The sequence below is a fragment of the Ochotona curzoniae genome, unplaced genomic scaffold (genome assembly GCF_017591425.1).
Source record: "Ochotona curzoniae isolate NIBS_2020 unplaced genomic scaffold, NIBS_Ocur_1.0 scaffold_2476, whole genome shotgun sequence".
Taxonomy (NCBI): domain Eukaryota; kingdom Metazoa; phylum Chordata; class Mammalia; order Lagomorpha; family Ochotonidae; genus Ochotona; species Ochotona curzoniae.
In genome coordinates, this window is record NW_024467095.1 from 3995164 (window position 1) to 4019789 (window position 24626).

Genomic DNA, 24626 nt, shown 5'->3' on the forward strand with positions numbered 1-24626 from the left:
CACCATGACTCTAGTAGCAATGTTACTTACCCATCTTATAGGTGAGAAAACTGAGCCTCAATGTGACTTAAATTTAACAGTCTAGAATGTATGTGGAGTGTTTTTTTTAAGATTTGTATGTATTTGGAAGGACTTATCACATAGAGAGGAGGAGAGAATGAAAGAAAGATCTTCTATCCACTGTTTTACTACCCAAATGGCCACAGTGGCTAGAGCTGAGCCAATCCAAAGCTAGGAGCCAGGACCTTCTTCCAGGTCTGCCATGTAGATGTCAGGTTCCAAAGCTTTAGGTCATCCTATGCTGCTTTCCCAGGTCACAAACAGGGAGCTGGACAGAAAATATAGCAACTGGTTATGAATCCTAACCAGCGCCCAGGTGTGATGCTGGCAATTGCAGGTCTAAGTTTAGCCTGTTGAGCCTTTGTGCCAACTTTGAATCTATTTGTGTTTTATCAACCCCATATGGTTTTCATGCTCAGATACTGTTAGTGAGAGAATGAGAATAGCCTAGTAAGATACTGGGACATGTTCTGATGATAATTCAAGGGATACCACGTTTATTTTTTAGTATGTTGCTAATTCCCTGTCTGTTTCTCCACTCTAAATGGCTAATTGAAAGGCATATTTTGTGTGAGGCTCAAAGGACCGTCAGGTACTGTTCTTTATCTTTTGTTTACTGATCATTACTCAGCAAGTCCTTCTCCTAATGCAAGGTCTGCTATGAAATTTCCACCATTCCTTCTCATTGTAGCAATGAAGTGTTTCTGCTCTGTTGATTATCATTCTGTCTTGCAAATGACAGAGATAATTTGTGTCTGGTTTAGTATTTAAGTTGAGAAGACATTTATATGAATTGAAAATGAGGAAGAGTATGTCATTTATATTGTTTGATATGTCATTAAGGTCTTCAGTTATATTCCTGATGCTCATGGTTACATTCCAAATGTTCATTTATTCTTGTATTCAAGGCTGGTTGTAAGAAATAGTTTTGTTTTAAATCTGTTAAAGAATTAAAGGTTGAATTCATTATGTTTCCTAATTATTGCATACTCTTATTCAAATGATCAGCTTTCTGAAGATAAAGCTAGGTATATGTATTGGGTGGGTCATATTTTAGGTGAGAATGCAGCGGGCAATGTCATTGATTTAACTCAACCTTCATGGAGAACCTGTATGTAGTCTAATGAGGTAGAAGCTACCTATTAAAAATGTGGCAATATGATTTAGCCTCAGTCTACAACAAATTGTTAAATAAGCTTTGTAGGAGAAACTATAAAATTTGTTAGCAACAAATAAAACTCCCCAGAATTTCCTGGCTCCCAGAACTCAGCACCTGTTACTTGCTGTATGTATACAGATTAGCTAAAATCACAGAAGTACATGTGCTAACATTCTGGAATCTTGTATGCAGCTCTGCTTTTCTTTGACTCTTATACCTTTGCCCATCTGTGGATTATCAGTGACCTCAGCCAGGAGAGCTGGATTTCTTCCAAAGAGTTTCTCATCCTCTGTCAAGCCAGACTTTTCCATTTCAAAGTGGCAGAGTTCCAGTAAGCTGAGAAGAGGCAAGGACTCCTGAGGCTTACGCTTGGAGCTGACACACCATCACTTCACTATAGTCTGTGGCCAGAATGAGTCATGATGCCATCCAATCCCCAGGAGCATAGGAGTGAGTGTTACTTCCCGATGAAAGAACTTTCTAAGTCCCTTTGCAAGGGGGCTTCAGTGCAGAGAAGGAAGGAGGGATTGAGGTCCTTTTGAAATCTGCTTAATACAAAGACAGATATAGTTTCAGAAAGAGGGACTGAGCATACATAAGGTGTTGTGTATCAACTACTACAAAGGGCCTCCTGGAGCTAAGAAGTCTGTTTTTTAAAAATATATACATTTTTATTGGAAAACCAGATGTACAGAGTGAAGGAGAGACAGAGACAGACACAAAGACCTTCATATGCTGGTTCACTCCCCCAGAAGCCATAATGGCCAGAGCTGAGCCAATCCAAAGTCAGGAGCCTGGAGTTGCCTCCAGATGTCCCAGGTGGGTGCAGGTTCCCAAGGCTTTGATCTGCCCTGTACTGCTTTCCCAGGCCATAAGCAAGGAGCTGGAAGGGAGGTGAGGGCAAGTGGGACATGAACTGGCACCCATAGGTGATCCTAAGGCATGCAAGATGAGGGAGAACTTCAGCCACTAGTCTACTGCACTGCACTCTGAGCTAAGAGGTTCTAACAATAAATTAATCTCTCTCAAGAATTCCACTGTAAAGCCATGCAGCAAGTAGAGTAGTAATCATAGTTTTAATTGCTAAGGAATCCTGGCTAATGACATGATAGTTTAAGCTGTGCTCTCACTGTGTGTTGAGTGGGTATTGGACCATTTAAGCTGCAGGTTGCAATGCTGGGGCTTGAACACAGGTGCTCCAACTTGGGCTGCAGCATCACAGTGTGCAGCTTAACCAGTGTCCCTAACACCCAGCTGTTGCTGGTACCTCTGCCTATCGTAAAAATGAGTACATTTCAGGCTTTTTTCTGCTACAGTTACAAGAACTTCTTATAACCTTGAGTTATCATATTGGTTAATATAAATAAAGATGAAGATTCTGAGTAAATCTGGTGATTTTTCTGTGTGAAGACCTTCCTGAACCCTATTTGTGTACTTTGCTCCTATCCCAGAAGCTGGCATTCTTGTTTTCCTAAATCTTAAATCCAGAAACACTCTGACCTTATACCAAAGTTCAGACTTTCCTAGGTGTTTCTGGGATGAGTTACCAGTGAGACTGGCTCTGATCCCACCTTGAAATGGTATTTGAGTTCCTGATTGCTGCTGCATCTTTCTGACAGTGGATGTAGAGACTTCATGAGTCCACACTCCCGGTCCTGCAGCCTTACTTTTTGTGCTCATGCTGGAGCGGCTGCGCCTGCTTGGATGCTGTCTGTGTGGAACCTGTGAGCATGCTGAGCTCGGAGAGAAGCTTTCTGACAGTGAATGCCCTGCCTGCAGGTTCTGTCTGCTCCTCTGTCCACCGTCACACACATAAGTTGGAATTTGCTTTGAAAACTTAGATTCCTGTGTACCTGTGGCTGGGTGAGTGGCTCTCCTGTCCTGTTATTTTTGCCGTCCTGTTCCCTTCTTTTCCATCATGTGTACTTACCTTGTTTTAGTATGTGGATGTGGAGGTCATTCAAAAGTTTATAGATGTTCTTAAAAATTTATTGTTTCTTTTTCTGGGTTGGGGAAAATTACAAGGAAGAGTCTGTTTTTAGCAGTTTTTTTCCCTCTAATCATTGGATATCTGAGGATATTTTTAATAGGTTGTCGAAAATGGAGATAAAAGAGAAGTTTATTTTATCCAATAAAATTCGAAAGCCATTTATAGTTTGTTTCTGATACAGTTAGACCAGGAAATTTTTGATAACTCCTAATATACATGCATTTCAACATTTGAGTGTATTTATACATCTGCTAGAATATATAAGGATAGAGACTGTTATGGGGAAAAAAATCAAGAGAAAAGACTAACTTCCTTTTGAAGATTTACACAATCTCCATTACATATGATCACATATAGTAAAATTATCAAGTAAAACTGCATCTTAAAGATGAAGATTGTCCTTGGAAAGTGTTTATCGTTGGTGTTATTGGCTGTTATTATTGAATCTCACAGTAAGTGAGTTGGAATCGACATTCTGTTCCCCTCAGATCCCGTTACAGTGAATTTGTGACTTTCACGTGGAACCCATGTGTTGTGCGGATCCTGGAGGATTTCATGCCTGGATACCATGACATTGGTTTCTGCTTCTGAAGCCCCTTCGGTTTCCCTGCATGCTAGAAAGTCTGTCTGGGCAGTGTAACTTGAGTGTACTTAACTGTTTTGTCAGAATGGATGCTCTTGTTGTCATAAATATTTTTCCAAGCAGAGATTAAAAAAAATTGCAGAAGGAATACAGGTCAGATTGTAAGGTTTGTTTTCCCTTCTGACTTAATGGTAGTTTATATATTTCTGGAAGCTTTAGTTGAAAGGCAGAATCTACAGGGCATACTTAATTTGTTTATAACCTTTTCTCTCTGCCTTCCTCAAGGACAGGACTATGTGTATCCCTGTCAGTACTGTGTGTGTATGGCATATGGAGTTACGGAGGAGAAAAAGAAATGTAGAGGGAGAGAGAGAGATGGATCTTCATCCACTGGTTTCCTCCCCAGATGGCCATAGCAGCACGAATTGGGTTGGTCTGAAGCTGGGAGCCAGGAGTACTTTTTGAATCTTGCATGCGAGTGCAGGGGCCCAAAGTATTGGGCCATTTGCTGTTTTCCCAAGGCATTAGCAGGGAACTCTGTTGTATGTGAAGCACCTGGGACGAAATCCAGCATTCAGATGGGATACTGGCACTGCAGACAGATGATCAGTGTGCTATACTACATCAGCCCCTAAAGAGAATTTTTAAAAAGTAATTTCTTATGATACAGTTCTATAGGCTCATTGATTTCCCCTCCCTCCATGCCCAATTCCCCTCCCCCACTTCTCCCATATTATTATAATAGTATATTCCTTCAAAAATAGCCATAAATTTACAATTCTGCTATTTAAGTATAACTGGAATTATAAGTATAGGCAATGGCAGAAAGTCTAGCATCCTAATATTAGGTTATATTTAACAGTCATTGGGAGTCTGTCTCTGATTTGGAAGTACAGAGGCGTACTACACTGTATTTTCACTTCTTGATGTGATAATCTCTATTATACAGTTCCTCTGGATGTACAGGTATGTACCTATTGATCTTGCGTTTTGTGTAAAGGTTTCCTTCTATCAGAGAGAACACACAGTACCTGTGCTTTTGGGATTGGCTTATTTCATTGCACATAATGGTCTCTAGTTGGGACTGTTTGCAAATTGTAGAATCTCATTCTATTCCATGGAGTAGATGGATCACATCTTCTTTGTCCACTCTTCTTTTGGTGAGCATCTGGGCTGTTTTCATGTGTTTGCTACTGTGAGTTTTGCTGCTGTAAATTATACAGATTATTACAGATTTTTTTTATCATATGCAGATTTCATATCCTGTGGAGATATTCCCAGAATTGGTATAGCTTCATCATATGGCTGATCAATTTTTTGTTCTCTTAGCACTCTTCCCACTGACTTCCATAGTGGTTGTACTGGCCCCCACATCCATGCCAGCAGGTGTTTTCATAGAATATAGGCCAATCTCACTGGAGTTAGGTGAGCCACAGTGTTGTTTCTATCTCCCTGATGGCTAGGGAGCCTGAGCATTTTTTTGTATTTCTATTAGCTTTTTGAATTTGTTTGAAAATGTCTGTTCATTTCCTTTGGCTATTTTTTCACATTGTTGTTTGTTTTGGTATCACTGAGTTCCTGAAGTTCTTTATGAATCCTGGATATTAGACCGCGCTGTTGGTTGTGTAGTGTGCAATAAGTGAATATTTTGAAAAATGTTTAAGTTACCTCCTCAGCTTAGAAGTCTACAGTGTGTTTCTCTTGTCATTATGAAGTAATACAAAAATGGGTTTTGGTCTTAAACACTGGTTTTTGTTTGCCTTTCTTCCTTCCTCAGCTGTCCTGCCTCTTGCTCTAGCAAGCTCATATTCTTCAAATCCTTCATCCTGCCTTCGAGTTCCTTTCATATTACAGACTTGAATCTCTGTTTTATCCTGTGCCTGAAATCTTGTTCCTCGTTGTTTGCTTAGGTCACTCGGATTTATCTTTCAGACTCAGAGTAAAGATCAGTTTCTTAGAGGCATGCTCTGCCTCCCTTCTCTGAATTTGGTCACCTTTCCATTCTTCCTGTCGGTGCTCAGTGCTGTTACTTTAAAGCACTTATCTCAATTGGCAGTCATAGAAGTGTGTGTTTTTTCAGTTGTTACCCTTAGAAGACAATGAACAGCAGAGAGTAGAATTATCACCTTTTCTGTTCAAATCTGTGCTTCCTATTAAGCATTTGCCCAGCAAATAGTAGATTCTCAGTAGCCATTTTGTTGAATAAATTCAAATTTTCCTTACAAGATGGGATTCTATCAGAAAAAACACCTATGTTTATACTTATTTTTGCTTTCTTGAATGCTTCTGCTTTAAATGCTAGACCTGAGTGAGGATGATTTTTTTCCTACTTCCCAGAGCATGGAAGTTAACATCCAACTGTACACCAGACCTGGCAAATGGCCAGAGTGGTATCTAAACAGTGTCCATTTTTTTCTTACAGATGGTGGGGTTAATAATATAAAGTTGTTATGTGGTTTTCAAAATCTACTCCACTCTAGGGAAGAAATTCAATACTTTTTAAAATCCTCACCTATTCATTATTTAGAGGTTACTCACACTAATATGCATTTTAGCTTATTGCTTAGTAAAATTTTGGCCAATAGGATTTCAGTATGCAGGCACTAAAACAAACTTTTGGATTGGCTTGACTACCTCTGATGTCATAATTTCTCCATTAGCAAGTCATAATTACTTGAAATCATACTGCACTTACAACAACTCTTGCTATTTTGTTTCATTATAAGAAAGATAATCTGCCAAGAATAAAAATGCTGAAAGGAAGAAGATTTATTTGATCCACACAGACCATTTCCATTTACAGACTTCGATAATCTCTTACAAATATTTGAAGCTGGCTTCTTTCTCTGACAACTAATATTTTATTTTTCATGTTTGTCAGTGAATAGACAAATGGAGGAATGACCCTACTTAGAACTACTGCTTTGACTCATGGTTCTATTTCATCTCGACTGTTAAGGCTTAGCATCTTTCTCCTCCTTAGTCTTCCTGACTCTAAAGGAAAAGCAATATGGACAGCTCATCTGAATCTAACATTTCAGGTGGGAAATCGGATTGTATCAGAACTAGGAGAGAGTGGAGTGTTTGGGAATCATTCTCCTCTGGAAAGGGTAGCTGGTGCAGTGGTACTTCCTGAAGGCTGGAATCAGAATGCTTGTAATCCTTTGACCAATTTCAGCAGGCCTGAACAGGCAGACTCTTGGCTGGCTCTCATTGAAAGAGGAGGCTGTACTTTTACACACAAAATCAATGTGGCAGCAGAAAAGGGAGCAAATGGGGTGATCATCTACAACTATCCAGGTACAGGCAACAAAGTATTCCCCATGTCTCACCACAGAACAGAAAATATAGTTGCAGTGATGATAGGCAACCTAAAAGGCATGGAACTTTTGCACTTGATCCAGAAAGGAGTTTATGTGACAGTCATCATTGAAGTGGGAAGAATGCACATGCCATGGCTGAGCCATTATGTCATGTCTCTGTTTACCTTCCTGGCTGCCACCATTGCCTACCTTATACTGTACTATGTCTGGAGACCGAGAGTGCCCAGTTCCTCCACAAGGAGGCGAAGACAGGAAAACGCTGACGTGAAGAAAGCTATTGGTCAGCTTCAAGTTCGAGTGCTCAAAGAAGGCGATAAGGAACTAGATCCAAACGAAGACAGCTGTGTTGTTTGCTTTGACATATACAAGCCCCAAGATGTAGTACGTATTTTAACCTGCAAACATTTTTTCCATAAGACATGCATTGACCCCTGGCTTTTAGTCCATAGGACTTGCCCCATGTGCAAGTGTGATGTTCTGAAAACTTAAGAAAAACCGGAGAACCATCTGAAGATACAACCAGACCTTTCTAAAGACTGCGATTAAGCGAAGGATTTGTCGTAATTCACTTAGAAAATTTCAACCTCAGCTTCTTTATGTAACTACTACGGGGGGGCAGATTTTGTGTGTTTTAACAATAAAATTCCTTATTACCAATCTATTTGAGTTGTTGTCTTTGTCATCAGTTTTGTTACTCATTTTTGCTTTTATAAAAAACAATGTACAATTAATATATCAATAATTACATTCACATTACTATGATTATGACAGACGCTATAGAGGCATGTTATTTTGCAGCTTCCTTTCATAAGCATGGATTTTTATACCCTCTTTCTAAACTTTTTAAAGATTTATTTGTTTTTATTGGAAAGTTAGATACACGGGAAACTTATTTTTTGATAACTGATAATTTATGCTTTTGCTCAGGACTCCTCAATGTGGGATTAAATTTTGATTTAATTTTCATTAATACTCAGGAAACTTGGTTTCTAAAACTAATGGCTGGGTAAGTAATAAACTCATAATTATTTTACCTAATAATACTTTTAGTCATATCAGTGACCATATTGCAGGCCCAATTTAGGGCAGAAGTGCAGAATTCACCTCTCTTGGCCAGTCCTCTATACCTCCCCATGTTACAACCAGCTGTAGGAGCGGATGTTCTCCTGTTACTGACCCTAGTAAATCCTGTTTCTCTTCTCCAAAATAAAAGTTTCTGTTTAGGACCTTTTGATAACAGAGTGGAAATTTTGCTGCTGTTCTGTATTGTTTATTTTGCCTCTCCTGGAAACATTGATGCAACAATGAAAGCCTGAAAGATTTGGGGGTTGTTTTGATGTTAGTCTGGAAGATATGTTAAGCCCTTGAGTGATAGTTTTGTTAACATTTTGTAAATCTACACGCTATCGCTATGTTTTTTGAAGGGAGTTAAGTGAAATTAGTTCAGTGGCCTTTAGGAGAGCAAAACAGACATTGTAAGCTCAAAATTTTATGGCTATTTGCCAGACCCTTAAGGTCCAATGCTTCTTCCAATTCCCTCCCTTAAAGAATCATGTGGTTTCATGTTTTATAAGGAGTACAAGCTGCCTTCATGATGATGTGTTCCCATATGGATACAGGCAAAAGACATTTATTTTGAAGATTGAATCTTTGTCAATTGTTAGCTCACCAAAGCCAAAAACCCCACTGAAACGTATCTCCCAAGAAAGTGCATGGCACTAGCTGTGGCCCCATGTGTGACTTCGCTTGTTATTTTTTACCTTTTGAAATTATATCCTACTATTGATAACAAAGGTAGCAAATATGAAAGCAGAACTAACTGTATATAGGATCTTCCACCAGGGATATTTGTTTAATTTGGCAAAAATGGTTAACCGTAAGTGGGACTTCCAAGATTTTCATTTTATAATCAATGACTACGTCTTTTGAAAATGAATTGGGCTAACCTAAGACTACAATATGTAAGCATCCTTCCCTGAAAATCTTGTTAGTCTCTGTCAGGGTCTGCAGAGAAATGAGTTGTCCTAGGGGTTAGTCTTTTTTTGTCTCTGTTCCTATCATCCGTCTATATGTATGCACTCTCAGCGTGAGGCCCTCAAAGAAACAGAACTTCCTCTCCTGCAAATTGAAACAAAACCAACACGTTTCTGAGCAATGAAAAATGTAGTATAGTGGCTTGCGTGAAATTTAAGCACTTGGACCAGATTGAGGTATTAATGCTGTCAATGCATCATCTCTTTTACTTTGAATTTTGTCACAGTTCTAGTTTTTACTTATTTTGTTAAATTTACTGTCCTTTCAGAAATATATTTTTGGAAAACAGTAACTATCCCACTCTTGCATCTTGATTGTATTGAGTTCATGTTTTAGTTTAATGTGCTACCTGTCATGATTATTTGTAATTCAGTAATAAAATCCATATTATAACATGTAAGTCACTCCTAAAAACAGCAGAAGTATCAAGCCAATAGGTTTGTAGCTTTTTCTAAGCTCTAATTTGATTGGCTGCTTTATCTTTTATGTCATAATCACATCATGCAACAGTAGGTGGTATACTGCGAGACTTTTTTTTCCCAGTGTGAAGTTTTTCTCTCTAATAAAACATCTGCAACTCATAAGACTGCTCAAAGAATTTCTTTAAAAAAACATGCTGGAAGATAGTGGATCTTGTCTTTACTCAGAAGGCTTTTTTCTCTTTGTATTAAATTGATTGTCAACAGATGTGGAGGCTGCATCTTTTTGCTGAGTTGGTGCTCACATCTCTAGGTGGAGCGAGAGATGAAGCTACTCAAGGATGGGACTTGGAGAAACAACATCGTGTCTCCCTGGCTTCTGAAATTCACTTTTCTCTGTCTGTTTAGTCAGTACTCTTGCCGAGCAAGTGCTGTGTGGACTGCCTACATGAACATATCATTTCATGTTGGGAACCGCATGTTGTCAGAGCTGGGGGAGACTGGAGTGTTTGGAAGAAGCTCCACTCTGAAGAAAGTGTCAGGAGTTATAGTGGCACCAGAGGGAAAATCACAAAATGCATGTAATCCTGGGACGAATTTCAGCAGAGCAAAGAACTCCGAGACATGGCTGGCACTCATTGAACGAGGAGGTTGTACTTTCACACAGAAAATCAAGGTGGCCACTGACAAGGGAGCCAGTGGCGTGATCATCTATAACTTCCCAGGAACTGGCAATCAGGTGTTCCCCATGACTCATCAGGCATTTGACAACGTCGTTGTAGTTATGATCGGTAACTTAAAAGGTATGGAAATCTTGCATTTAATCCGGAAGGGAGTTTACGTTACCATTGTGGTTGAGGTGGGGAGAAAACACATCATCTGGATGAATCACTATTTTGTCTCTTTTATGATCGTCACATCTGCTGCCTTAGCATATTTCATGTTTTATCATATTCGAAGACTGTGGGTAGCAAGGATTCAGAATAGAAGATGGCAGCGATTAACAACAGATCTCAAGAGAGCATTTGGACAGCTTCAGCTTAAAGTGTTAAAAGAGGGAGATGAGGAAATAAGTCCAAATGGAGACAGCTGTGTAGTTTGCTTTGAACTGTATAAGCCTAATGATACAATTCGCATTCTGACTTGTAAACACTTTTTCCACAAGAACTGCATTGACCCCTGGATTCTAACCCATGGGACATGTCCCATGTGCAAGTGTGACATTCTGAAAGCTTTGGGGATTCAAGTGGATATTGAAGATGGAACCGAACCTTTGCAAATCCTGATGTCCTGCGAACTGCCTGAAATCCTGTCTTCTAGAGAGGAGGAGGCAGATAATGAACTTCCTCCTGCAAGAATGTCCGATAAAGTGACCCCTGCGGAGGAGCACCCTACTTCTCAGAATGATGACCAGCAGCCCATTTAGTTGTGGAGAGCGTTCATCCTTCAACCTTAACAGCTTGACCTTTGAGGAAGTAAATTAAACCTGTTTGTCAACTAGGTGCCAATGCTGACAAGCATTCCTGTGTTTAAAGTGTCATTTTTGTGTCCTTTTTGGCTACTTCAGTAGTTTTCTACATTGTTTGTCAAGCCTTAAAGAAAAAATGAAAAGGCCTAGAATAATTTCTTAAATTTTTGAGCTTTGCTAAATATAACTCATTACCAGTGTTATAGATATACATATGCTTGTATCCATATACACATGCATGTTAAGGCAAGGGCATCTTTTTCTCATAAGTAATTTTGTGCACATATTAGGCTGTAATTGTTAAGAAAATTGTTAAAATAGTGTAAGTATCAAGATCGATAAACTATCTTTAGGAAAGTAAAGATCATCTTTCAGTAGTGTTTTAGTACAGTATATTAATTTTGATATTGTGCTTTTTTTGTTCTTGGCATGAAACATTAACTGCACAGAATTTTATTACTGCCATTCTTGATGAACAGTTTTGTTCAAGCAATTCAGATGTTTTAAATGATCTACATAGAGTAATTTAAAACATGCAGGAACTCTTTAAGTGCCACAGCAAATATTTCAGCATGCATATTGCTTATTATAATCTCATATTTTTTCATGGTTAATATGAGGATTTTTAAAACTCTAATTTATTTATTAATGATACAGTTCCATAGGCTGATTTTCCTTCTCACCCTCCCCAATACCTCTCCTCCCACTGATTGCCCCTGTATTGTTACAATAGTATAGTCCTTCAGAAACACTCACAATCTTTACATGTTCACAATACATGGATTTCAATGGCAAAGAATGTTTATGACAATTAGCCATGGATTATTCATTTTCCACCTGCTCAACCTATTCCCTTATTTATTTTCTGCCACTAAATGTTTCAAGTGTGCCAGATTATTTTAGAGACCAGTAGTTTCATATAGCAATGATTATTGCTTCTTGGGGTTATGGATTTTGTTGTTGTTGACAATATTTTCAGTGTCTGTCAGAGTTATCGGTGACCCAGTATGTTTGAATAAACAAATAAGGATAAATATCTAATTATTATAAATATCTAATTATTAGCCTGTTTTTAATGTGGAAACTGATTAATGTAATCCCAGTAATATAAACTAATGGAAAATTAATTTTGAAAGTATTCATCCTAAATCATTCTGACAAGATATTACAATTTAGTTCAAGGAACTCTAACCTCTCTGACACTATCACTGGCACAGGAATTACTGGAAAACTGTAGAGTAAGATAGATTATCTAGTGAAATATAATTTTAGAAATTTCTCAGTGCTAACAATTCTAGATTCAGAAACACACAGAAGAGACAATAGGTGACTATAACTACAACTCCCAGAGACTGCGTGCAGGAGCAAGAATTTTCATTCAAGGTGAAAGAGAGGGCACTGCCGAGTCTAGGCCTGTGACCATGTTGGGGCAAGGTTTTATATGATAGCACACAACCTTATCTGGGAGTTTTTCATGTGTTAGTCCTGAGAGCTGTGTATCAGAACTACTAGAGGTGTTATCAAGGACACTATTTTGAGAGAGTGGTTAGGAGAGTGAAGTCGTTTTTCTGAGGATCCAAGATTCGTGATGATACAGCCACTGTTGAGAGGATCAACCCATAAGCTGGGATAAACAGCTTTTCTTTGATCACTGTTTTTGTGTCTGCCACTCCACATTGGATGTTGATGGAGGTGGCTAGATTGATTTCCTCAGGTTTGTCCAGGGAAATGACTACTGCTGTGGAAACAAGTACAGCTGATGGTGTTGGCTAATTTGAATCCAGACACACAGGACATGTGGTTGCTCATTCTAGGACTTGGCACACGACCAACTTACTTTTGCTGTACACATTAACAGTACCCCTGCATTTTATTTCCATATTTCCTCTGCCTCTTCATCTTTCTTTTCCTTTCCTTCCCTCCTTTTTCTTTCCTGTGCTCATCAGTGTCAGCCTTAGACCACGTTTGTCTGCTTGTGAGAAGCCAGCCTGTGTCTGCTTTCATTTGATGTTTATTGCAGCGTGTTTGTCTTGGTTTGAGAGATTGCCGTAGATGTTCTCGAAAGCATTGTTAGAATCTCTATTCTAGGTGGGCTGGGAAGGGTTATGTCATGGAACTTGGGAGCTGTTATTGCTGAGTGCTTGCCATGTACCAGGCAGTGGACTAAGTGCTTTTTGTACCTATAAAAAAGAAGGCATTTTAATCCTTTTCTTTAGAATGTTGTAAACAGATCAATAAACCAGTTTTATTGTGGCTTTTGTACCTGGAAATGGCATTGCTAAGTCAAATGTTAGATAATATTCATTGTTGTAGATTTTGTTTTTACCTGTTCTGCAGGCTGTATCAGTTTAACTTGCACCATCAATGAAAATATAGTGTGCCATAATGATATAGGACTATAACACGAGTTATTTTTCTGTTACTACCAGTGTCATAACAGGCTTCCCTGGAATTCTCCTTTTTGTGTATTTTTCCATTCTCTGGTGATACAATTTTGATTCCCTGCCCCCTAATTAGTATGGAATTCTTGTTGTTGCCTTTTTCATCATTACTAGGATAGATCAGATTTAATATTTTTACTAGACTGGAGAACATTCAAAGCCCCAGTGCATGGGTGGTGCTGCAGGTGGAACAACCTACCGTTTACCCATTATGTTTGCTTCACAGGTCAATACACTGATATCCCAGGCTTTTGCTCAGGGATCATTATTATATAAGCATCTTGCAGTATTTTTGCCCCTTCTTTCACAATGTTGTGATCCCTTAGGTTTAATGAGTTCTAATATTGGACTTTTCTGATTGCACCTTAGCTTATTGAATACTTAAGGTGTTCATTGTTTCAAAATTCACTGGTTTTTGATGCTGCAAGAAGAAATTGAGTACAGGAAATGAGCTGGGTTTGGGCAAGCACTGAAGCCAAGAGTTTTCACATGTAGATTCTATGAAAGGCTCGTGTTCATGGTAGCTTCATCATCCCACTTCATTGTTGACTGTTTTGTATTTTTAAAACAAATTTTTCTCTTGGGTTTTGTATGTGTTGGATTTTCATATCATGTTAAATGATCAAAAGTAGGGTCAATTTTATTATATGTAGCAGGAAACATTTTCATGTACATACCTGGTTTTCTAAAGCGCAAGAACTTTGGAGGGTTGGAGGAATTAATGTAATTTAACCTTATGGAAAGTTATGTGTTAGCTTTGCTTCTCTGGAGGGTGCCCACCAACTCCTCCCCTTTGCATGGCTGTGTAGTAGCTTGTTCCACCTTGATCCACAATTCTAATGTGATCTTCTCACACTTCCAAGTTGTGTGTGTCTTGATCATTTCAGGTACTGGTAGTCCTGATTTCTCACTTCTCTGTAGTTGTCACCCTCATAATCAGCAGTGTACCTTGCCAAGCGTAGTCATTGGAAATTGTCTGGTTTCTTTTTTAGTTTTCCAACATTGTAATCAGATTGTGTGAGTTCTTGGCTGCCTTCTGTGGCAGAAAAGGGCTAGTTCTTGATCCCTAAATTCTTTTTCCTCCTGCTCTTGCCATGTTCTTTCTCTCCCTAACTCTGTGCTCTGCCTCAGCACTCATGGAAGCAGCTGGATCCTAATTCTGTCATTCTTTTTTTCTTTTTAAAGACTTCTTTATTTTTATTGGAAAGGCAAATTTACAGAGAGGAGAAACAGAAAGGTCTTCCAGCTGCTGGCTCACTCCCCAAATGTCCCCACCAGTTGGGTGAAACTGAGCTTATCTGACGCCAGGAACAAGGAGCTTCCTCTGGGTTTCCCAATGGGCACAGTATCTCCAGGCGTTTGGCTGTCCTCTGCTGCCTTCTGCAGGCCATAAGCAGGGATCTGAGTCAGAAGTGGAGCAGTCAGGACATGAACCGGTGCCCTTACAAGATCCGGGTGATTTCAGGTAGAGGATTAGCAAGTTAAGCCACCACATTGGCCCCTACCATTAGAGATTTATTCCACCAGGTGCCATGGAATTACTTGCTTCTAGACTAATTTTCTAGTTTTCATTTCTCTACTCGAAATCATGCTTACTACTTGCTTTTGATACTTCTGAGTCAGAGTAGCCACTTAGTACTAAAGGTGTATTTTCTGTTACCTGATTCTGATCACGTCTTTGCTTCTGCTTACAAATCCTGTGTTTATCTCTTTATTCCCTTTTGTATCTCTGTAAAGCAATTCTCCTAAACCTTGGCTTCACACCAGAATCACCTGGAGAGCATTAAAAGACTCAGCTCCCAGAATGTTTTCAAGACATCTGCACTGGGATGCAGCCATTAGTATTTTTTAAAGTTAACCAAGGGATTGCAATGTTCAAACAAAACGAAACACAACCATAGGACCATTCTAAAATGTTCTTACATTAAACAGAAGACACAGTTTCATCCTTAGTATCCTCCAGTTTGTCTTGTTTCCACTTTATAAAGAGTTAAAAAGTTGATAAGTACAATTTTTCAAGAAACTTGAAAGCAGATGTGGCATTCAAACAGCTGTATGAAATCGAGAGCAATGCGATGGAAATAAGAGCTAACGGAGTGATAAAGGAATTAATGGGCTATCTCCAGGAGAACCTCTTCTTTGGTTACTTTATTTCTTGTTAGGAATTTTTTACTTCATTTTTCAGTGTCAGGCTAACAGTGATTTCAGAAGTCCTGTATACCCTTAAACAACTTCTTTAGTTCATCTCCAGGTTAACAGCACATCGTGTATAGGAAGAGTTAGGGAAGAGTGATAACCCCTTTGGATTCTGGCTTGAGCCACTAGGCTATGATGATTCCATTCAGTAAGATGGAAAATGGCAGGTGAAACAAGCTTGGAGTAGAGAAGTTTACCTACTGAGTCTGCCTACAAGTTTGAAGATGTTGTGGGCAGTGTCAGTGCATAGCTGAAATTATAGGTCTGTACTATGGTAAAATAGATAAATATGAAAATGTAGCAGAGGATTTCCTTCTTGCTAAGTATGAAATTGTGATCCGCTAGGCAGAATTCACTCTACAGTCATTTGTATTAGTGGTGATCTTGAAATTCTAACTTTTAATGTTATTCTGAAACCCCTACATATGTGGGTTCCCTATTTACGATGCCATATGACTGTTTTTTTTTTAAGAATATTGGACATTATTAGGGAAGTTGTTGCAATTATAAAAACAGCTACAATATTCCAGTATAATGTTGTGTACACTTATCAGGTAGAAACTCATTTCATACTAATGATATCTCTGTGACATAGGAACTATTAATATTTCCATCATTAACCCATGTAAAAAATGATCTGAGAGACAAAAACACAGGGCTAGCACCAAGTGGTTCTATAGCTAAATGCCAACAAGGACCAGGGCTGGACTAGTGCCAAAGTTAAAAGCCAGGGACCCAGTCTAGGTCTTCCAAAGGGTGTCAGGCATCCAAGGTCTGCAGTAGCAGGCAAGGAAGTCATGAAGCAGAACCAAATATTGAGTTCAGGTATGCAGGCATTGCTTTGTTTTGTTTTTTTATTCACATATTTGTCAGAGAACTTAGTTTTCCCTCCACTGGCTTATTTCCAATATGAACAGTCAGTAGCACCTGGCTGAAAGCTTCATCCAGGTCTCCCCAATGTGTGGCAGGCTTTCAAATGGTTAGGCTGTCTTCTGCTGTTTTTCCCCAGCCATTAAGTGGGGCCAGCTGGACATTAACTGGCATCTGTGTGGGCTGCTGTTGGTGCAGGTAGTGACTTTACTTGCAGTGCCACAATACTGCCCTGTGAGACATCTTAACTTTAGGCTGAACTCCCTTTCTGTGCATTCTTTAGATGAAGAAGCTGAGATACAGCAGAGTATTTGGCCAAAAGTTTGACTTTTGGCTGGCTCCATGGCTCCTGATTTAAGCACTACACCAACAGATTGGTAACAGTTGTTTTTTTTTGTTTTTGTTTTTTTTAAATGTGAAGCATTCATACTTTGAAGATTCATTTATTTCCGTTGGAAAAGTAGATTTACAGAATGGAGGGACAGAGAGAAATATCTTGCGTCCACTGGTTCATTCCCCAGAAGAGTCAAAGCTGAGCCAATCTGAAGTCAAGAGCCAGAACTACTTCTGATTCTCCCAGATAGGTGTAGAGACCCAAAATTTTGGGCCATCTTCTACTACTTTCCCAGGCTACAAGCAAGGAGCGAGATGACAAGTAGAGCAGTCAGTACAAGAACCGTTGCCCATTTGGAATATCAGTACTTGGAGGTAGATTAGCCAGTTGAGTCAACATGCCTGCTCTGGTTTGTGTGTGTATTTTAAGATTTATTTATTTTTATTGGAAAGGTAGATTTACAGAGAGGAGAGACAGAAAGATCTTCTATCTGCCAGTTCACTCCCCAAGTGGCACAACGGCCGGAGATGAGCCTATCTGAAGCCAAGAGCCAGAAGTTTCTTCCAGTCTCCCATGTTGGGTGCAAGGTCCCAAGGCCGTGGCCCATCCTCGAGTGCTTTCTCTGGTCACTTGCAGGGAGACAGAAGAGAAGGTAGAGCAGCTGGGATATGAAACGGCGCCCAAATGGGATCCCTGTACATGCAAGTTGAAGACTTTAGCACTGTGCTACGGCACCGGGCTCCCACACTCGATTTTTTTTTTTAAATTTTATTTTCCAACACTCATTTTTGCAAAGTGTTACTATGATTCCAATTTTGAAGGTTTATAGGTTTGAGACCATGAGGAAAACAGTTCAATACAGACTTTTGAAGTGCTAGCAGAATAGTGAATGATACCTCATGAGAGCTCAACATGAGAAGGAAAGAAAAGGAGGTATGAATGTGTGAGGCTAAAGGCGTGTACACGATGTATTAAGTGAAAAAAGTGGAGCTACAGGACTGGATCTTTCTGTGTAAGAAGTACTGATGCTGAAGTAGTTAGCTCTCATGTGTGAAGTGGCCATTTAGTCAGAGAACATTTGATGCAGGCTGCCTTTTCCCAGACTTTGAAAGGGGTTAAAAGTAATTTTAATAATTCTCATAATTGATTTCAGTCCATTTTTAAAGTTCAGGCATAAAAGCAGGTTGCCTCTCAAAAATAGTACATGCTTTTTCTTTCTTCAGGTAGCCTGCATTCAAGAGTTCTCATCCACATCATTGGTAACTTTTCTCAGGTCTTATTGCAGAACAGCCATGCCAGAAATTTTAGGAGCCTCCAGTCTAAACAGCAAATAAATCTTCTAGTCGATTCTTGCCATGCTCAAGTTTAACATTTGATGTTTACGGGTGAAAGGCATCTTTTCATTGGAAAAATCCCACTTATATTTGAGTCAGATCTTTAAAAAAATTTTATTTATTTTTATTGGGAAGTCAGATATACAGAGAAGGGAAGACAGAGAAAGGAAGATCTTCATCCACTGATCCACTGGCCACAATGGCCAGAAATAAGCTGATCCGAAGCCAGGGGTCAGGAGCTTCTTCTGGGTTTCCCACCTGAGTGCAGGGTCCCAAGGCTTTGGGCCATCCTTGACTGCTTTTGCAGGCCACAAGCAGGGACCTGACTGGAGAACAGGGTCTCTGGGCTACAAACCAGTGTCCATATGGGATCCCGGTGCATGCACAGCGAGGACTTTAGCCTCTAGGTTACTGTGCCAGGCCTGAATCAGATTGTTTTTACCTAGGATAATTTACACAGTGGTCCTTAAAATGAAGGCAGTTGCAAATCTTAATATATTTCTGTGCAAATAGTATTTGCTATTACTATTTTAATTTGTAGGTAAGATACATTGAGGCATATTGTTTTCTGGCAATGTTCTCTGCAATTTATCTGTACAAATATTTGCTTGTTTCCTATGACAAAACTGGCTCTTTCATTTTTTTGCTTTCTGAGTTCAAGAGGCAAAGTGACAGTCAGATGGCTATTATTATTGGTTCACTTTTCAAATGCCTGCGATGATCAGATTTGGTTCAGGGCCAGAGCTGGAAGCTGGGAACTCAATCCAGGTCTACCAGATGGGTAAGAGACACTGTGGGTCTACACTGCAGAAGCCTAGAGTCGGGTTCCCAACTCAGGAATCGGTCTCAGGGTTCTGGCTTTTGTGATTTGCCACTGTTACATATCTGCTGTAGGCATTGTGGGAGAAATCTAATAGATTTTGAAAAATTTACTGTTATCAAAGAAGGATAGTCCGAAAATGAACAATTTATACACTGAATTGGGCAGCTTTCAATAAGTATATATTTTAGTTCTACTTGCAGTTCACTAAAGATCTGAATAGATGAAAATTAGAGGAAAATCACATAAAATGTTAGGTTTGAGTTCGTGTAATCAGGTGTATAAATACTAAAGGGAGATCCAATTTAGCTTCTATCAAAATGTGGCTGGTAGTAACTGTCAAGGCAAGTCATTGTGCATTTATGTGGGCCAGCTGGAGGTACACAGCATCACTCAGAGCATTGCTTCTCTTACTAGAATAATAACTGTCTTTTTCCTTGTTAGATTTTATTCATGTGCCAGATTCATTGATTCTTTCTACATTTCAACAGTTATTGATTGCACTGAAATACTGTAGTAGCCCTTACTAAATTCCTGCTTTATATAATTTTCTACTGGGAAGAAAATGTTTATGTGATATAGTATGAAAGTGCTATGGAGAAAAGTAAGGCAGAAATAAGAATAGGAATCTGTGGATGATGGTTGAAGTTTTAAGTTGAGGCGTTACTAAGAAGATGAGCAGTTGAATAAGGCCCAGAAGGAGTGAATAAAGTCTCTAAGCTCATGCCAAAAGGGGCCATTTGTTAGATGGTATTACTCTGACATGTATCTGAGAAGTGTAAAATTGACAAGGTAGATGACAGTGTTAGTCATGGCGTTGGGAATAATTTGGATTTCTTTTGTTTGTACAGGAGCTAGAACTAGGTGATCGGATGGCAGCTATAGGGAGTGCTGCCACCTGGAGAGAAAGAGTATTTCCAAAGATTGATGTTGACAGCAGGTGGTTTCCAGAGAGCTGACATTTTTCTTCCTTAAGGCAGTCTGATGAATTGGATGCCCTCTCAATGGCAGTGATTCAGAATAAGACTCAACTTTGGGGAATGTTATTGGGTTTATAATTTGGAGCTCCCTCATATTTCTGAGGAGAGTCAGATTCTGGGATTTAAAACAAAAACAAAACAAAAATCCAATAACAAAACAAACATTGTTATTCCAGGCATAGTTGCCATCTGGTGGAAGAATGAATAACTACAAGGTATAAATTACGCAGTCCATTCAAGAAGTATTTGTTGAGAGCTGCTGTCTGCCAGGGAAATTTCGTAAAGTTTTAGGCTTGTTTTCTTTAACTGGCTGTTTGCTTTTCATATTGATGTAATTTCCAGAAATCATCTTGTTTGTTTCATTTTCATTTTGTGCCAGCATTTCTCTCATTTATGTCATTGGATTATCAAGAGCCAATAACATGCAGTCCTCAAGACCTATGCCTCATAAACCCAGCATTGGAGGGACTAGCCGTTTATTCTCTGTCCTGTGGTTTTGAGGAAAATACAGTAGTTTGGTTCTTAGAACTTTTGTGTACACCACTCATATTAAACATTTCTTGATACATGACATCTGTAGCAAAGTACCAGTAATGGATGATTTCCCATCTGTTGTGGAATATTTTATAAAATGCAAAATCCTATGCTTACTCTGAAATGTAGAGAAATTGCGCAGATATGTATGAATAAACAAATTGTGGGTAGGATCTAGGGAGTGGGTACAGATCTGCTCACTATGAAGTGTTCAAGGCTTTTCTATGTGCTTAAACATTTTTATAACACATTGTTGATGAAAATATGCCTTTGGATACTAAGGCAATGTCACATTCTTTCAGAAGTTTCTAAAAATGTACTCTTTGTTCTCGTTGATAACCAAGTAACAGTTTCAATTTTGGCATTCCTCTGCAGATCACATTTTACGTGCACTGATTTTTAAGCACATATTTCATTATTTTATTCTCAGGAATATTTTTAAAGCATGTTGAGGAAAGTGATATGAGCCTTGTTCCTTCAATGAAGACACCAGCTCAAGTATTGAATTCACAGGTCGTTTGATGCCTGCTTGTAGTTTTCATTACGTTGTTATCCAGCTGATGAGAGATGTGTGGCACAGAATCCAAAGAATTCTGTATGAAGAGTTCTGTAGCTGAAGTTGAAATGTGCACACACACAGATACAACATTTAAATACAGATTTTCTGTATTTAAGAAACAAATTGTTTTTATTTATGTATTAAGTAATAGTTGTTAGAAGATTTTTTGTACTAAATTTTATTTCACTTTTTTTTCCTGGTTGCATAGTTTTTAAACTTACATAAAGGGAACCTATTTCATGTATTTCACACATTCAGTTTTATGAACATAATAATACTTGTCATCCCTTCTCACTCCAGATCTGCCTCCTTCTCCTTTGTTATTTTTCTTCTAATTTTTGTGGTAATGTACTTTGAGTTAACAAACACAAGCTTAATCTTGTACAAAATAGAAAATTCTACACAATTTGTATGAAGATCACTGGTTCTTAGGGGTATAGATAAGCATTGTAAAAGTAAATCTCAACATGTCCATTTCACTGATATATTTTATATTGCACTATATAAATCAGAAAATTTGGGGACTATTTTCCAAGTGTATCTATACTGTTGTGAAAGACAGGATTTTATTATTTTTTTTACTGAAGAATAGTACTTTATAATATTTTATACCACATTTTCCTTATCTAGTCTTCTATTGAGGGACATCTGGGATGATTGCATTGATTTGTGTATTATGTATCGAACTGCAGGTATGAAGATACAGCTAACTTTTTCGTCTTCTGACTTCATTTCCTTGGTAAATTTTCAAGAGGGGGATGGCTAGGTCATATGGTATAACGTAGATATGAGAAATCTCCATAGTTGTGCTAGTTTACATTTCCACTAGTAGTGTACCCTTTTCTCTGAATATGTTCTTTTTGCATTTTTGAATGATAACCATTCTCATTGGGTATGATGAAACCTCATTGTAAATTCTTCACATCTAATAAGAAAAGGGATTTAGGGATAGTGCTGTGATGTTGCAAGTTAATCATCTGCCTGCAGTGCTAACATCTCATAGGAGAACTGGTCTAAGCCCTGGCTGCTCCACTCTGATTCAGCTCCCTGCTCATGTACCTGAGAAAGCAGCAGAGAACGGCTAAAGCCTTTGCAATCCTTCAACAATACTTTACACCTCAAAGAAGGCCCAGACTCCTAGGTTTGGACCAATTAAACTTCAGTCATTGTGGTCATTTGAGCAGTCAACAAGCAGGTGGCTCTCTCTCTTTGTAAAATCTGCCTTTCAAATAAAAATAAACAAAAGAAATGGGATTGGCTAAATCTGTGGTCCCTAAGCTTTTGGAATCCATGGATTAAATTAAAAATAATGGTCAGGTATAATATTTTTGTTGTTTGCTTTGTCTTAGAAATATCATCAGCCACAACAACAACAAAAACAGCAACAGCAGCAAAGACCTATCATTTCCCATTTATCTTTTGAATGTGACTTTTTCTACCTGTGGTTTTTACCATTATAATGGTAATTTCATAGCTTTCTCAAAATGTATAGGAATCCCCTGCCACTTCACTCTCCTTCGTTTGTTATGTGCAGTTGACTACAATATGAAAAGGAGCAGTTCCCATCTTCTGAAAAGTGTGTGCTGGTTTGCGTAGTTTAATGGAATTCTGTGTCATACTGCTTCCTCCTGCATAAAAATTGAGTCATCCTGTCACCCAGTGTTTCCATGTTATGTGTTACCACCTGCCATTCATCCATGATGGAGCCTTTTTGGTTGTCAGGTTGTAGAAGTATTGCAGTAGTTCTGTTTCTGTGATCCTTATTTTCTATAATAATGGAGCAAGGTTCAAGGATGGTGATGCTGACAATTCAGATAGGCCAAAGCGCCACTGTAAAGTCCTTTGCTTAAGTCAAAAGGTAAAATTCTTGGCTTGTTAAAGAAAAATGACCATGTGTTGCCATAATTTTCTGTGCCTCATTTATAAAACAAACTGCCATAAATATTTGGGTATAATTCCATGAGATTTGGCACTTACCTTCTGTATAGAAGGGACAGAGCTACTTTGTAGCCTTTGTGTTCGGCTTTTACATTTTCAGTCTGAGAGAATCTCATGCCACAGCTCTCAGCCAGCCAGCCTTTGAATTCTGTGACTTTCCAAAGTTCATTACTACCACGAGGGATATAGTAATTTCCCCCTTGAAATTTAACTTGACCCAGGACAGATCTTTAGAAGTGCAGCTTTCACAAAGTCCGCAGTCTGTGCAGGAGATTAGTGGAGTGATGGTGTATGACCCAAGGACAAGGACTCTGAACCCGTTTTGAGGTCAGAACGGTGTGTCATGCTTTACACAGTGGAAAGAGAGTGGCAGTGAATATCCTCTCCTTTCCCTCACCGATTCATCCACTCCTTGCCCATTGCAGTTTGGTCGAATGAGCCAGAAGTGGACACAGAGGTGCAAGGCTGAAAAACAAGACTGAGTTTGAATCTTGACTCCTCTTCCACTCTTCCACTCTGAGTGATGTTGGCTATTGGTCTTCATTTCTCTGAGCCCTTGTTTTTGACTTTAGTTAGCACATGCTTTATGACATCATGAGGGTTATTTTAGTCATTTTCAAATTTTAGTTATCTTGAAATGCAATTTTTGTCATGTGACTCTCTGGCTTTTTTTTTTTTTCAAGGCACTCTGTGCTCTTGACATAAAACCTAAAGGTCTTTGCAGATTTTCCAGTGCTCACCCCTCCTCTCCAGCTTCCTCCACTGTACTCCTTGTCCTTTCCCTATAGCTTGAGGAGCCTTCTTGATGCCCCCTTAGCCAGGCTGTGTTATCCGAGCTCCACTCTCCCTTTGTTTCCCCTCATTTCCAAAATCTCCTTTCAGCCTTCAGATCTTCACTGAAGCTTTGTTAAGCTGGTGAGTAATCTCCTGGTTCGGTGAACATCCTTTTCATAAATGCACACAGCATCAGTTATTCTCAGTAGAGTATAAACTTGTAGACTGTGATCCCTGGGGAGGCAGCAGACCTATGTCATGTTGCTTACCAATATGTTCCCAGCACGGATCCTGTTGCCCCACACATACTTAGCCTTGGCAGACATTTAATGAACAAACAGATGAGGGTGGCAGAGTGAACATATGGAGGGTTGAGGTGCTAAGCAAGTGATTTTCTTTATTGGAACAAGACTTGGATTCTTGGAGTAATGAAGATCTGGACAGGTAGGTTGAGACATGAATGAAAGGACTAGCATCACATAGAGCCCCCAGAGTATCCATTGAGTGGGATGGGACACTCAACTTGAAGTAATTAAAAATATTAATATTTACATGCTGGGCAAGTAAAGGTTGCTTGATTTCAGGTGAAGCTAAACCTCACCCCTGTTACAGAGTATCAAAAAATTGATAGCATTTGAAAAACATGTTAAACACTCAGCAGTGTTTCTGCAGGGGCAGCCCAAATTATAGGAATAAATACACAACATTTTATTTGACATTATGAAGGAGAAAAAGGTATCTTTTATGCACAGGGGATTTATAAATTGTACTTTTTCAGTCTGCTCCTGTCTGGATATAGACTGGCAGTCT

The 24626-nt window shown here is 39.0% G+C and overlaps 3 protein-coding genes across 19 annotated transcripts in view; all 3 read left to right on the plus strand.

Annotated features, from left to right (window-relative positions):
- CADPS2 (calcium dependent secretion activator 2) overlaps nt 1-24626 on the plus strand; it is a 357764-nt gene that overhangs the window by 109961 nt on the left and 223177 nt on the right. The window lies entirely within an intron of this gene.
- On the plus strand, nt 6514-7760 carry RNF148 (ring finger protein 148). Its single transcript, XM_041002147.1, has one exon. It carries the CDS (start codon nt 6693-6695, stop codon nt 7602-7604), a length of 912 nt encoding a protein of 303 aa, XP_040858081.1. The 5' UTR covers nt 6514-6692; the 3' UTR covers nt 7605-7760.
- RNF133 (ring finger protein 133) lies at nt 9697-11080 on the plus strand. The gene has a single exon (XM_041002146.1). It carries the CDS (start codon nt 9894-9896, stop codon nt 10992-10994), a length of 1101 nt encoding a protein of 366 aa, XP_040858080.1. The 5' UTR covers nt 9697-9893; the 3' UTR covers nt 10995-11080.